A 15,896-nucleotide genomic window follows, 5' to 3' on the forward strand; every position below is an offset into this window, starting at 1 on the left:
CGCCTCGCTGGTGCTTGGTTGGGACATTTCGCTCGAGTTCTCTAGAGTTTCTGCCACGGACTTCTTCGTTCTAGGCTACATACGTCTGCTATTTCCTTGCTGGAGTGTGACGTGATCTGTGTCATGTGTGCGATGGATCGCGTACACACCAATAGGGTGTCGGAATAGTATATGTTTATACTTCTCATCATTGACAAGCCGTAATGAAAACAAGCCAAACGGAAATAGGAGTAACAAGGCTATTTTTAAAATGTAAAGAGTAGAAAGTACAGATAATTACATGAAAATGTAAGGTAATAGAACAAATGTCCACTGAAGTAAGATAACAAAGTATTTGTACTTCTTTCTTGACACCTCTGGACAACCTTTGTGGTCGCAGCCAATCACTGTGTTGACCACTGCTTGAACTAAAAGATGGATGAAAAATGATTGTGTTGCTGACTTTTCAAAACCGTACAAAAACAAAGTGGCCTCGTATTGAGACCAGACAACAAAAATGAATTCTTGGTGCAGTATCTTTGCTACCAGTTTTGTTACAAAAACGCAGTTTGCTGAAGACCTTTCTTTTTGATGTTGCCTTTCTTTAAATAATTGTTCAATTTAGTTGAAACTGTATGACATTCTATATAAGCACATAAAGAGAATTAAAAAGTAAGACCATTGGGCCCGGCCGGTTCTGGGAACGGCAAGGATTACAGGTATTAGCAGTGTATGGCCCAACGGCTTATACATTATCCCATACTAGCAGCCTAAAATCTTGTATTTTATCTGCTTTTATATTTTTAATTGTTTCATTTCTTATACTGCACTGTAAGTCGTATTTTATCCATTTTTCATTTTTTATTCGTTTTAAGTGCTCTTTAATGTTTTATGTGCTTTGAATTGCCCCGTTGCTGAAATGTACTGTACAAATAAAGCTGCCATGCCTTGCCTTGCCTTTAAGTCTCTGAAATGCAGCATTCTTTAGAAATGAAAGCGAACAGTTGAAAGATGAATATGAAATAAAAAAGACTTGCTAATCTGGAGATTTTTTGCAGCATGTTGGGCAGCTGGACTGTGGAACAGGGTCGTGAGGCTTGTGTTGGTGTCTTTCCAGAGTAACCGGAGGTATGGTCCACCAGGACCAGCAGCTAACGCTGATGAGGGCCGACTGGCCTTTACAGAGTCAACGCTGGAGGCCCTTGGCTTATCAGCTGGAACGCTGCCAAAATCACGCGCCTGACTGAGGCAACTGAATGTGTGTGAATCTGTGTGTGTGTCTTTTATTGGCTGTTTTTATCTGTTGTGATTCATGTCTTGACAGCAGAATCTCTTTTAAATAAGTAGAATTCTCAGTCATCATTATCCATTATATATTTACTGTGATGAAGATCAAAGATATTGATCACTAAATAGAGAGCAATTATGTTTTTAAAGGCAGAGTTGGTAACTATTTCTAATATACACCGACGGGCTCTGAAAAAGGACTGAAAAATATCCGTCATCTGTAGCTGCTTTACCAATCACTGCCTTTGAGCAAACCAATGAAATTCCTCCTAGTCCCGCTGCACGTACTCCTCCCCCCCACAGTACAAGCCTGGGCTCAATGCGTGTCATCGCCACATTGCTAACAGTAGTCGTGTTTGTATTAAACATTTGTTATAATAATATCAGGTGTTGGTTTGCTGGTGAGCTTGCGGTCCCTGGCCTGGTCTGCTCTGCTCTGGAGCAGCGACGCAGCTCTCTGCGTGGTCAGAGTCCCGAGGGCAAGGGGAGGAGATGCTGCTTTAAAACCAACGCTGCCTTTACTTTAAATGATCTGCAGCCACTAACTAGTTAAGGTATTATCAACTAACTACTACTATTAACTAAGACAAAAGGCAAGCATATGCAAAACACACACACATATCTCTCTCTCTCTCTCTCTCTCTCTCTCTGTATATATATATATATATATAGAGAGAGAGAGAGAGATGTATACTGTATATATGTACATATGAAAAACAATATATATACAGTATATATGTTGTACAATATAATATATGGTAATATGTAATATAAACAAAGGCATTTTCACCTAGATTTGTTGAACAATTAAAATGAATGTTTAAATGAATGTCATTTCAGGGAATGTAGGACCCAAGTGCAAGACTGCAGACATGAGTATAATGAAATCTGACAAACAAAAGGTGTCCTGGAACAGCAGGCAATATATGAAAAATATGAACAGGAAAAATGCAAAACTGGAACAGGCAAAACATCACCGAGACAACACAAAGACGATCCAAACATTACACACTGCACTGACACAGGACAAGGAGGACACAGAGACTAAATACAAAGGGTAACGAGGGAACAAGACACAGGTGACACAAAGGCTGGGAAACAGGTTGAACTCATAAGAACGGGAAAAAGGAAGTAAAGCAAGACAAGGCAAGACAGAAAACCAGACCGTCAAATTAAAACACGAAACGGAGCCAAACACAAGACAGAAAAACAGACTACCAAAATTAGACAAAACACCAATACCACAACAATGAATAGGAACCTATGGTGTCTAAAGATTAAAAGTAATGGAAATAAACACCAAAATAACCTTGAAATTAAAAATAATGCATTTTCTTGTTTTTAAGAAAACATTATTTTCTATCCTGAGCTTGTCTTTTACTTCTCATAATATTTTAGCTCTGAATCAATCAGAACTTCTGCAGGGCACGAAAACCTAAAAGTCTCAGGTATCTGAATCACACACACACACACACACGCACGCACGCACGCACGCACGCACGCACGCACACACACACAAACCACACACACACACACACACACACACACACACACACACACACACACACACAGCTGTTTGGGGTTGCTAATGACAACATGCTCATGTTTAGTATTAGACACAACCAGGTCACACTCTGTGCACAGGTGCATGGGATATGTTTTTTTTTCCAGACCGACACTGATACTTGTTCACCACACAATCCCGTATGCGCTCACACAACAAACACAGGTGTTCATACACAATCATTTTTCTATTAGGTTTGCATATTACTGTGGCACAGGATGAATGTGTGACGTTTGATAATAAGAGAGAAAACCAAACAGAAAAATGTCAATTTGTCATATTTTCTATTGCTCAGCACAGACACTCCTTCCTATTAACATTACAAACATGAAATGTTGCTAAGAGACAACCTGACTCAAAGATGTACAAAGGTAAGAGAGGTTAGGAGTGTTTTTGGTAAAAGCTATCGAGCTCTGCAAATCTAATGTGTTGCCCAGTTGGATATCACCAAAGTCCCCTGCTGTGCATTTACATTTCACGTGCAAGCTATTATTTTAATTTGTTTAATAACTGAGTAGTCGATGCATGCCTCTCTAAAATGAATGGCAGCATTCTTTTCACCTTCAAAATACTAAAACAGACTTTTCCAGACATTTTTCTTTTTAAAATAGTTCGTTTTATAAGAGAAACAACACTTCTACAGTAATCCCCCTTTGCCTCATGTTTATGGGACTTCTGTTGTAGTTGCATAAGTTCATATTTCATATAAAAACTTTAAAGTCTGACAGCTTGTGAGGTCATGCTGTGGTGCGAAGTGCAAGAAAAGCCTCAGTAATAAATCAGCGCTGCCATTTCACAATGTACAAACACAAGATTACTGTGACAATGTATCCATACCAAGAAAATGTCAGGGAAAAGAAAGGTAAGAGACGTAAACAAGGGTGACAGCTTGACTTCCTCTTCTTTTGCCTTGACCTTTTCGTATGCTTTCGGTTTCCAGTGAGGAGACACTGCAGACTTTCTCCAGCAGCATTGAGGAAAACAATGGAGCAGGTCATTCAGCAACTGCAAAGAGGTCTTTAATAGTCTGCAGGGTTAGTGTTAAGCAAGCCTGAGGGGCCAATAGACTGGCGTGGGGAAGAGAGGGATGGTGTGTTAGCCAGCTGGTACCAGAGCGTGGCCAGCCATGTTGGAGGAAGCATCTCGGTGTTTTACTTAAGTGAAAGTAACAATATCACACAAAATAAACTCTGTTACGACTAAAAGTCCCAAATTTTACTTTGACAGTATAGAAGTATGAGAAACAATTTGCACTTTAAGTCAAAACAATGAAAGTACCCATACTTTAAATACGTTCATATTTGTAATTCAACCCTTCTTGCACTGAACACGCACTATGCAGCAATCTGGGCCGGAAAGACAGAAAAACAACAACAAAAAAACACACTCACCTGAATAATAAGTACAATAGGAAACAAATAAAAATAATAATAATAATAATAATAATAATAACAACAATAATAAGACGGGGCAGGGGGGAGGGTGTTGGCTGAGATTGAATTAGGCTTGATAATAACATTGATTATGGGGCACTAGTCAGTTCAAATTGAATAAAATGCAGGAAATGAGACCAGACCTTGTAGAATTCACCCTTGCGATCATTAAGTCTTGCAATAAGATCTTCAAATGAGTCTGTGTCAGTCATTAACGTCAGCCAGTCTGTAAACCTAGGCCTTACTTGGCTTCTCCAGTGTCTAAGAATGATTCGTACTGCAGTGATAAATGTAGTTCAACCCTTAATAGTATACCGTTTTTTTTTAAAGTCATTTTTTTCTGTGTAAAATTTTAAAAGTAGTCAACGTCAGATAAATGTAATGTAGTAAAAAGCTTAGTTCTTAGTGACTTGTAGTGGAGTAGAAGAATAAAGTAGCTTAAAATGGAAATCTGCAAGTTCAAGTACATCAAAATTGTACTAATGTACACTATTTGAGTAAATCAGAATAAAGGAGAGAGCAGCAGAAATTGTTCACTTAAATATTATTCTTTTCCAACTGCTGGTATCTGGATGAAAGTAAATGATGATAAAGACAGAGAAACAGAGAAACATATTTCTACTGAGAGAATGAGAGTGAGACACAGTACGGTGTAATGCATTGATGTGCATTATTCATGTCACGTAAAAAATCTCTCAGACAGTTTTTAAAGGGCACTCTGGTGCTGAAATAGGTCATTCGCCGTGCCATTAACAGCTGCTCGGAATGTAGAGGGGCAGTCAAATCTTTAGGGTTAATAAACAACTCCTTTTTAATGCCTTAATGACTCCCACTCATATGAAGTGGGGTCACAAGGTTTAAAGTTCATTGACTTTTGTAGACAATTTATTGCCTCCGGCTGAAACTGGAATGTACAGCTAACTCGGGCTTTACTGAGAGAAAGTGTAATAGCAGAACATACTGATTCACACTCCTCACAGATCCCCAAGCCTTTTTAAAAGGCACACTGCTAACTTTGTGTAAAACACATGAGAAATGAATGTTAAGATTTTTTTGTGCTGATAATAGCTTGGGCAGGTGGTACCTGTTTCTGCTTGGACCTAGTTTCCATTTTTCGCACATAGATGAGGTGAGACATAAGAAGCTGCATCCTCTCAAAATATTGGTATCATGATAACATTATTGTATTTTAGCTGGACTGAGTTTATCTGTACTATAGAAATGCCAAATATATGTTGGAGGTAGGCTAAAAAAAAGTTTGTCTTCTATACCTGAACTAAGTACATTTGCATTTCATCTGTGTAACATCCCATTCATTGCAAATCTGACAGTTATTTCATAAACAAAATGATTGGATTTTATCAAAATTGTTCATTGTTCATGCTACAAAATAAATATTGCTAATATATCATTATCAGATCTTTTAAAAGCTGTCTCAGATTGATATTGGCCGATATATTAATTTTCTATTATCGGCCAGGCTCTATTCATGAAACCCACAATAAACATATTCCTGCCCATTGGGTTTGTGAGTGTCTTGGCTTAAGTCAAAAGACAAAGGGATTTAATTATAATGAAAAGTCAAAAGAAAGGCATAACAAGCCGTCTAAATGAAGATGGAACACTTTAAGATGTTCTAGGTGTATTGGTATGAATACATAGCAATGTGCAGCCAAACATGGTTTGACTGAATTACTGGCAAACGCCTAATGGGAGAAAATTACAAACCTGTTACTGTGAGAGTGCATTTCAATAAAAGCAAATTGATGCAGGTCAATGTAGCTGTAATGAAGAGGTCTGATATACAGAAGGAGGAAATGTTTGAACCTACAAGTGTGTGTTATCCAGGGACTGGTCTAAGTGTCTCTACTGTGAATAACAGTTCAGGGAAAAGCACTTAGGAGCCTTTTGGAGTCAGGAGGGACACAAGAACAGATTGCGTATTTAATGCTAATGCTCCATCTCTCATCTCTTTCTCTGCCTCGCTCTGTCTCTTATTTGTGATGGCCATGTCCCTGTAGAGCTGAACCACCAAAATGAGGCAGTGGCCATAGATGTCTGTTTGATTAATGCGTCGCTGGCTTGATCGCCTGTCACAAGGATCGGCAGAGAAAAGGGCGAGATGCAGAGAAAGATGTCAGCAATCACATATCACCACCTTTGGCTCCAGCCTTGGCTGGGCTCTGGTCTACAGAGGATGCAAGTGGGTATCAGCACATCCTGTTAGAACACAGACTGGACTGCAGGGCCCTGTGAGACTTGTCCTTTGAGCTCTTCTTTGTTGTAGATCTAATGTCTTTACCAGCTGTGGCTCACTGAAGTCTGCCATTCTGCACAATGGCATAATGTTAATATGAAGAGCCCTAGTGCATGCTGGTTAATGCTGCTTTACTGTTTGAAAGGCATGACTTCTCGCTTGGGTCCAGATGTGCTCAGCTTGTCCATTTTGACAGAATTTGCACCTAAACAAGCCACCGTATATTGTCTGCCCACATAATCAAATAGAAGCTTGACACTGGAGAAAATGTAAATACCCAGCTAGCATCATTGCATATCTGTACTGTGTATGAGAGAAATACCCAAAAAGTTCGGAAATTATTAATTTAATTGAACAGTTTTTAAAGTTTGTTAGATTTCTGTAGCCTTATTTACCAAAAAAGAAAAGAAAACCATGACTCTCTCTTTGGCCCGCCCACCCCACGTGCCCCAATGCAACTGCACTGTCTATATCTATGGCTCTGACCGGGCATGAGAACTGGCTGGAGACTGTGTCCCCTCTCTGCTTCCTCACTCTGGGAGCTTCTCTGGAAAACTACTCTGCCACGATGGTCAGCTGTCAGGTGGGCGTTGGTGGAGGACAAAAAATACTGAGCATTTCTACATGGATACATAAATGTCCACTAATAATTTGCACAACACAATAATGATCCAAAATACAGAACAGCCAGGTTTTGCATTTACAGCTCTATGTGTTATGTATGTCTCTGAAACTGTCTTTTTTTTACATTTTTATCAGCGACAGCAGCAGTTTGTCTGGAAGAGAAAGTGACCGGATACTGCAAACAAAGAAAAGAAATGGCAACTACAATCAAACTTCACGGTCGAAATGTGTCACAGCACAAACAGCTTTTAAGTGATTGCTGGTTAATTTGACTTTAAGACTGTAGATAACCACCTCAAAAATGATTTAATTCATAGAACACTATTTATAGTACAGATGTCTGGGTGTGTGTGTTTGTGTGTGAACCATAATGATAGACTGTGAGACTGAGGCCTAATAAAACAGAGGATGATAAAATATTGGGTCTTTTCTTCTTCTTCTTTTCTTCTTCAGAGAAAGGAGAAGTGCATAATGCATAAGAAAGAGGGAGAGTTGGCCAGAGCTGGCAACATGTAGGCTACATTTTCATTTTCACCATTCAGTCAAGACTAATAGAAGTAAGCAGGAGAAGGTAGAATGAATGGGAAGAAAGAGGATATGTTTGCTTCAAAAATGCTCCGAATTAGCACATGGAGAAGAAAATAAAAATATACATTATACAATCACAGCCCTTCTGAAAGCCTGCAGATGTGTCACTTCCTTTAAAGCCAGCGAGGAGGAGTGATAGAAAGAAGGATGGAGGAAGTGGGGGTGTTAAAGGAAGAGATATGTCCATATGGCCATATTTTGATTGTCTACTGTCAAAGTGCATTTACGTCAGACACAGACCCACACAACATCAAACACATGTTGCCACCATCATTTCCTTTTGCATCATGTGCAGCTGTATGAAGAACCAGATATAGCATTTTTCTTTGTCTTGTATTCATGAAGCTCTCATCTTCTTTTTGTCCAGCTGTTTCTTTTCTCTGTTCATTTCTCATCAGGTCCACATTGAGCCGAGCTTGAGGGGCAAGGAAGTTAAGTGTTTTCCGGGACCGGGTGAGTCGCTCCTCTCATAGACTTCAGCCAAGTCTCAGCATGCCGTGGCATCGTTTACAAAGAGATAAACACACGTGCATGCACGCACGCACACACGCATGCACGCGCACACACAAATACACACATGCACACTCATCCAGACCTTGCCAGCTTTCCCCATAACTTTGGCCTCCTGGTTTGTTTACTAGCTCAGCCACTATGACTGAGTTTACGTAGAAGTGAGGCACTGGGAAGCTTCAAATAACAAGAGGCCCAGTCTGTCATTGGCCTTGTCTAGAGCTAAAGCCCCGCCCCCTGCCACAGCTACCCTCCCCTCCACTAGCATCCATGACTCAGTGGGTCTTCTGTCAATAATCTACGTTAAATGGCCGTTTACTGTACTGCAAGGTAATATTTAAAGATCCTGCCACTTTAACAATGTTAAAATAATGATTTTGTTAGCAGTCCCCAACTACAGTCCCCATGATGCTTTGACAGCATGGCAATGGCTAATTAAACGCTCACAGGGGCCACAGTGACATTTGTAATTAACCAGTGATAGAATAGGTGTTTACGGGGTTAGGGTTAATGTGTTCAACATTTTGCTGTACTCAAAATACTGAAAAAAGACAGCAGATTGAGATTGCCTCCACACAGCTCTCATAGACCGCTTCCCAATATGTGAAATACCCATGTTTTTTTTACTGCCATATGCACTAACATGCAATGATGACTGGACCGGCTATCAAAAAAGAACATAGGAGCTCGGGTTACAACACACAAAGAAAGTGTGTGTTTTCATTCACTGTACACCCTTAGTCCATTATATCTTACATATTTGCGACTACATTAATATTCTGAATGTAGAATACAGCCCCTTAAAGTAAAAGTAAAAATGTATTAGAAACAAAAAGTACCTAAAGTATCAAAAGTTAAAGTACTTAGAGATTAAAGTGGCCCCTGTCATTGTAGTGTGTATAATATACTAAATCATCCAACTTTTATTGCTATAACATTGCTATTAATATTGCAGCTATTTCAGCATTTTGAACAAATATGGCAAATATATAATAATAGGAAGGAGAGGGGGCTGGATCATCTATATGTTTTTTAGGCAGCAGAGATTTCAAATATCGATAAAATGACATTTGAAGAGAGCATTACAGTAATGAGTACCATAAAGGAAGAAACCAAGGTACAATCACATATATACACTAAAACTAAGTAACTTAAGTTTTTTGCATACTAACACATGATACGATGTCAACTTTGTTTAGATGATAACTTTTGATAGTGCCTTCAGGACTTTGGATATGTATTATTATAACATTTAGCATTAACAGATGCAGCTCCCATGAGTGAGGCTAACAAAGTTTCCCCCTGGCGAGCATCATACGGTGTTTTATTTTTAAATTATGAGGTGCAAGAATCCTACTAGGCAGTGCAGCAGAAGATGTTACAGATTTCTTTTCAAGAAGGCAGATGAAATAAATGCTCAATGAGAAAATTACATGGAGTTATAAATAATAGGGGAGCAAAGGTTAGCCAGGAGAAGGGGCGGAGTTTCAGCTGTCTATGCTGCCTCAATTAAAAGGTTGCTCTTGCTTTGGCTGGAGTGATAAAAGTGGATATGCTTTAAGCTTTGGCCTTCAAGGCCCTCACTGGCATGACACGCTTTAGTGTGAAGCCAAAGTGCTGCTGCTCTCCTGGCTGCCAACCCACCACTAACTAACGACCAGGAAATAACTGTGGTTTCTCACACACACACACACACACACACACACACACACACACACACACACACACACACACACACACACACACACACACACACACACACACACACACACACATACACACACAGATTTGTTTCTGACTTGTAGAGACTACATTCCTTCTTTTAACTTAACCCTCTCCACTACCATCCAGAGCCAAACCCTTCCATATGTTAATTCAAACAGAGTGCTGAACTTTAATTTCTCTCGGTTTGCATTATTGCCCATGACTTCTGTCTGTTCCACTGCCTTCTACCCTCCTAGAGGCAAACCGTTTTAAATGGACACTAAACCCAGTTTAATGTGACATACTGCTACACTAACTGTTGTGATATACTGTGCCGAACATACAGTGTATGGGTATTTTACTTTTAACTACCATAATCTTAAAATGCTATAATTAGCATTGTTACTTCAGTTGTGCCAGAGTTAAGTGTGAAACGCTTTGTGTGTAATTGCCTCCCACTCCGCCTCGTTTTCTGTTGCCTATTTGTTGCCTAAAGTGGGAGAGGAAAAGTTTATTAATATGATATAATCTGCATGGTGAGTTTATATTAGGAGACGGTAGGAAAGACGAACCCACACTGCTGTGGCTTCCACTGACCAAAACATTTTACAGTAAGTTCAAGCAGGAACTGTACCTAAAAGAAACAACTTTTCCTCAACAATTTTTATCAAAGATTGTGAATTTATATATAAATAAATAAAACAAAAAAATACAAGCTCCTGCATCACAGCTGCCATGTTCAGTATCCTCAGATACCTGTACAGGCTCAGTGCTCCACTGATGCCATCGCAGCCTTTCCTTAATACACACTGCTCTCCCTCAAATAGCTCGCCTCTCACACCAGGCGCCACTAGTGACTGTTTGGTTTGCTCCGACTAGCCCTCCAGTTAAACCACAGCCTTCTCCTCCTCCTGAGTGTGTCTCTATGAGGCCTTGTCAAAATGCCTCTGCGGTCTAATTTCATGTTTCAGTAATGGCCCAGCCGTGGGGAAACAGTTCTCTCTCCAAATGTCCCACAGACACTATGAAATGCCACAGTATTATTTTGTCAATGCATGCATTTGCTCATGAAGGAAAATGCTCAGACACACACACACACACACACACACACACACACACACACACACACACACACACACACACACAAACACACCGGTCTGGGGCCTTAAAGTTTTAGGGTTTGTCCTTCACTGCAGCTAGAGGAAAAAAAGAATTCTCCTGAGTCGCCTTTTCCACTTACGACTTTACTCCTGTTTTCTTTTTTTTCTCAGTTCATGTTACAATTTTCCAGAACCAGCTCATGGTGTCGCGTGTGTGTGTGGCTTTTGTGTGTGTGTGTGTGTGTGTGTGTGTGTGTGTGTGTGTGTGTGTGTGTGTGTGTGTGTGTGTGTGCAGAGGACTGGGGTGCAGTAAGCACTCTCCATCTGTGGGCCAGATTAAAGGCGGAGAAAAAAAAAATCAGGGATGCATGTGTTAGGAGACCAAGGAAATGAGCAAGAAGAGTGCAGGCTATTTTAGTGTGTGTGTGTGTGTGTGTGTGTGTGTGTGTGTTACAGTGTATGCAGGGCTGGCCCACTCGGCCTGTCTCTCATGTGTAAAGCATGTGGCCAGTCTGCCAACATGGCAGTAATGAGGCTGATACTGGGTGCTGTATTGCAGCACGGATCTTTGAAGTGTTTATGGAAGCATGGATTAGTGGCAATTAACAACGGCAATAGTTGTCACATTTGTCAGTGTGCCAATGTGTGAATACTGAACATTACCTGGTCATCAAACATCTTCAGCTTTTTTGTTTATAATAGAACCACAGCAGCAGCCCTCATGCCCTCATGCATCCCACAGCTGTGATTACAACAGCTTCTCTTTTCAACAAGTCTGTTATCCATAGAAAATTCAAAATAAACACAAATGGCTAGAAATAGCTCTGGGGATGGCAAATTGGATTATGGTGTTATAGTGAGTCGCATTCACCATGATGAATCAGGCAAAAATAGACCGTGGGTTGATTATTCACCAACATGTCAGACAAATATAACAACTAACAAATAATTTAAACCAGAAAGCACAGGTATCATTGTTTAGTGAAATGCAATGTACAGTATATTCTCTGCTGTGCGCTCATTGTGTGGACAACAGCCCTCCAGCAGAACAGGTGTGTTGACATCCAGACCTGGCTTTGACTCATAATAAGGTGTGGCCACTCCACCACAGGAAGGAAGGACAGGACTGCTGGAGGAATCAGTTTGTGGGTATAGGGATGGTCAGGGGCGTGGTCATTGCATGTCTCGCTGACTGGAGGATTATGGGAGGAAATTTGAATCTTTATGTGTGAGTGTATTTGTTGTGTAAGGCCTGAAGGGAATTTCTTTCAGAATAGTTACAGTTAAGCTATGTGCTGTAGATGATCTTTGTGCTTTTTTATGTTTTTTATTTTTATGGGCATATTCAGACTTTATTTATGACAGTACAGCTGAAGACATGAAAGGGGAGGGATAAGGGGGAATGAAATGCAGCCCAGGGCCGCAGCTCGGAGTTTAGCCCAGGCCCGCTGCGTATGACGAGTGAACCTCTATATATGGGCACCCGCTCTACCAGCTGAGCTATCTGGGTGCCCTGATCTTTGTGCTTTAACACAACATAAGGCAGACGACTGTGGAGCAAAGCTAGAAAAACATAATGAAGAAAATAAACTGTTGCACTCTCTCTATTGATGCACTGTCTCACTTCATAGTCCATCCTGCCTCTGAAATGATAACCTGTCATAAAAAACTATGATGCACAAATCTCCCCTGAAACTACTGGTGTGAGATAATTGAACAACACAGGTTGAAAAAAATAAAGTAGGAAAGCTTCCAGCAGACATATCAGCAGAAAGGACTCGATATTGACCCTATGCTCAAAATAGAATTGAATTGACTTTTAGTGTAAGTTATTATCCAAGTTCAAGGACCTTTTTTGCATATTGCAAAACAATCTACATTCACATGAGCGAAACCAGGAAGAGGAAGAAACAATTTTAACAGAACCGGTTTTACATACTGCCAAACACAAGTGTTATCTAGGTGTCTACCAAACATCACTAATTGCTGATATAGACAGTATTGGAGCATAAATCTATTTGAGCATAGGACCACTAACAGCTCAAGGCCAGAGAAGGGCACTTGTAACTAAATACCTCAATATTTACACTAAAGTTTTGTGCCAGAATACAGATTGAAAGCACAGATCAAATACACATCCCTCATCCACTTCCAGGAATGAGGGTCAGTTTGTGTACAGCAATTATTTCAAAATATGCCTGTTTTCAAAATAAACTTGTCTCGGGTTTCATCGGGACATTTGACCTCATAAAGTCAGCCACACCAGTTTTCTGTTTAACTGACAGACACAATACATTTTGAGTATGAGTCAAGTTCTCTCTTTCTCTCGACCGGGAAAATTGTCATTCTGCTTTTGTTCTCACGTCACACTTCCTTTTTTAACGTGTGTAACATAGCGGACACATTCAAAAGACACAAGAATTACATGCTCTTACATTACAAACATTATGTCACATTACATTGCTGGAGGCTATAGCAGATCAAAGCATTTTTAGAAAAAGGAAAATGTGAACACGCTTTACTTCTGCCTCAGTCTCTGGAAAACGTGTACATCACTTCACAGGATAAAGCCTCGAGTAAAAGTACTGATTCAGGTTTTAACATGGAACAGTTTGCGTAAAATCAGCAGATGCAGACTAATCTCATGAAACGGCGTATGTATGACACATCAATTGGTATGCCATCATCGGAGTGTCATCAAGACGCATACTCGCTTTTTAGCATGCATATCAACGCCGTTTGGCCTCCATTGACTTACATTACCCTTTGATTGCCGTAGTGAGAAGTATGAAAGGGTGAACATCTGCATAGTGAGGTTGGTCAGGGTAGTGAATGGGTGAAACACAGGACTTTCACCCAGGTGACCAGGGATTGGGTTCTGTGTGTCCCGGTTCCTAAATTCAACCTCCGCTTTCTTCTTTCACTAAAGCCAACCCCATTGTTGTTTTCCTAAACTTAACCGATTATTCTTTTCCCAAATCCAACCCAACCTGTTTGTGACGTTTCCTAAACACAACCGTTGATAACACGCCACGTGATGTTTACGGTCGCTGTGTATTGCGTTTCCATTCATGAGGATCTGTATACAGCGTAGACATACACACGGATAGCTCAAAATGCGTACAGATAACATGCCACTTTGCTTAAGAAAGTGGCCGTGTATGTTCCCGCAAAGTCATGATAAACTGTTGGCAGATGATACAGATGTACAGTATCATCCCCTACTGATGATGTTCCTAAAACTTTCTGGCACCCATATTAAGGTTCCTCTCTCCTTGCAAATGGACCAACAGACAGACAGACAGACAGACACAGAGCCAGATGGATAGACAGATGGCCAGAGTTCAGCAGAGCATTATTAACATACACAGCTCCATGCCGTCAAATGAAGAGGCAAACAGCCACAGCATCATTATTACACCATCACTAACAGTGGCAACAACATGCCCTAAAAAATGATGTCCATTATTTAACACCTATAACAGCCCCGCTAAAATTACCCAGGGACAGTTCATACAGGTGTCTAATGGGAAATCCTTTCAGGGAAACCTACATCTCTCTAGTAGAGGACAAAGTAATTTAAGGCATCAGTCTAGGTCTTTACAGAGAGTTACGTAGCAAAGCGAAGACTATTTGAACATTCCGGTATGCTGCGCTGTGTTTTAAAAACCTCTTGGAGATTTGATTCATGATCGTTGAACTCCAACTTATCTCCAAGTCCAGATTCATCTCCTGGCTTGAATTCTCTACAGGATCACAGTTCAATAAATCGCCCACTCGCTTGGAATGCTGGGAAATAGCCAATGAGAGACATTAAACTTCAAGGAGTGTTTGTGTGTGTGTGTGTGTGTGTGTGTGTTTAAGGTTTGAGTCCAACTGTTTACTCTGACAACATAAAACAAAAACAATTCTTCCTGAGTGTGTAATGCACCACGGAGAAGAGGAAGAAGTGGGGGAGGCTGTGCTCCCACAGTAGCTGGATGTGTTGATGAACAAACTGGCTACACGTGTTGGAGCTTGCCTGTTCCTGGTGGTGACTGAGCCGGCTTTCATTCGCACACTCAACGACACTATTTCAGTCCCCAGCATCAGAGCTCAAAGGCAGCTTGCCTTTGATACATCTCAAGGCTACAGATCCTGGATAAAGTGACTCCTAAAGGTGAAAAAGTGTGTGATTCTTGATTTGGGAGTGGGTTCTTTAAAAAAGTTTTCAAATGTGTAGGCAAACTGCTGATTGGTGTAGGGATGCCTTTATTGTGAAATAAATTGGTAGAGCCCCATTAACAAAATGTGTCTATGTTGAGGGTCCAGTGCCAGATAAAACACATGCTGGAAAACAGGCAGGAAGAATCCACTGACCCTCTCAATAAACAAATACACTACAATGTAGAGGTCTATTTACCACAACATGGTAGGGTTGTAGTTGCAGTAATGGTCTTGAGGCTTACCTGGAGACAGGTCTCCGTCACTCTGCTCTCCAGAGTCTGAATCCATCTTCCCCTGCAGGACAATCGGAGGCTGCAGAAGCTCTCTGATTCCTCTTTCTCCTTGTTCTCTTTCCTCTAAAGGAAGTCTTCGGAGTTCTTTACCCAGAGAAAATAAAACTGCAAATGCAATTTCCTGTATATTTGGTTTGGTTTTCCTGGTTTTTGGTTCCCGTAGTTTAGCACCTCTTGGTGTGCTAAACTTCCCCTCCCAGTGTGAATCAGTGCAGCTGCGAGAGGAATGCTACTGGACTGATTTGCTGAGCTGTCCTCCTTTTTAGTTGCTCTCTTTTCCTTTTGCTCTCCTCTCTTCTCCTGACTCCCTCAGCTTCCCTCGTTCCTTCTCCCTCTCATCTACTTTCCCTG

At 40.7% G+C, this 15,896-nt stretch overlaps 1 protein-coding gene across 1 annotated transcript in view; it reads right to left on the minus strand.

Moving 5' to 3' along the window:
• The window catches only part of tnfaip8l3 (tumor necrosis factor, alpha-induced protein 8-like 3), a 23,025-nt gene extending 7,129 nt beyond the window's left edge, over nt 1-15,896 (minus strand). The window contains exon 1 of the mRNA XM_032518818.1: nt 15,495-15,896. Within this exon, the coding sequence (XP_032374709.1) occupies nt 15,495-15,540 (46 nt within the window). The 5' untranslated portion in view covers nt 15,541-15,896. The remainder of the gene's footprint in view (nt 1-15,494) is intronic.

The sequence above is a fragment of the Etheostoma spectabile genome, chromosome 1 (assembly GCF_008692095.1).
Source record: "Etheostoma spectabile isolate EspeVRDwgs_2016 chromosome 1, UIUC_Espe_1.0, whole genome shotgun sequence".
Lineage (NCBI taxonomy): Eukaryota > Metazoa > Chordata > Actinopteri > Perciformes > Percidae > Etheostoma > Etheostoma spectabile.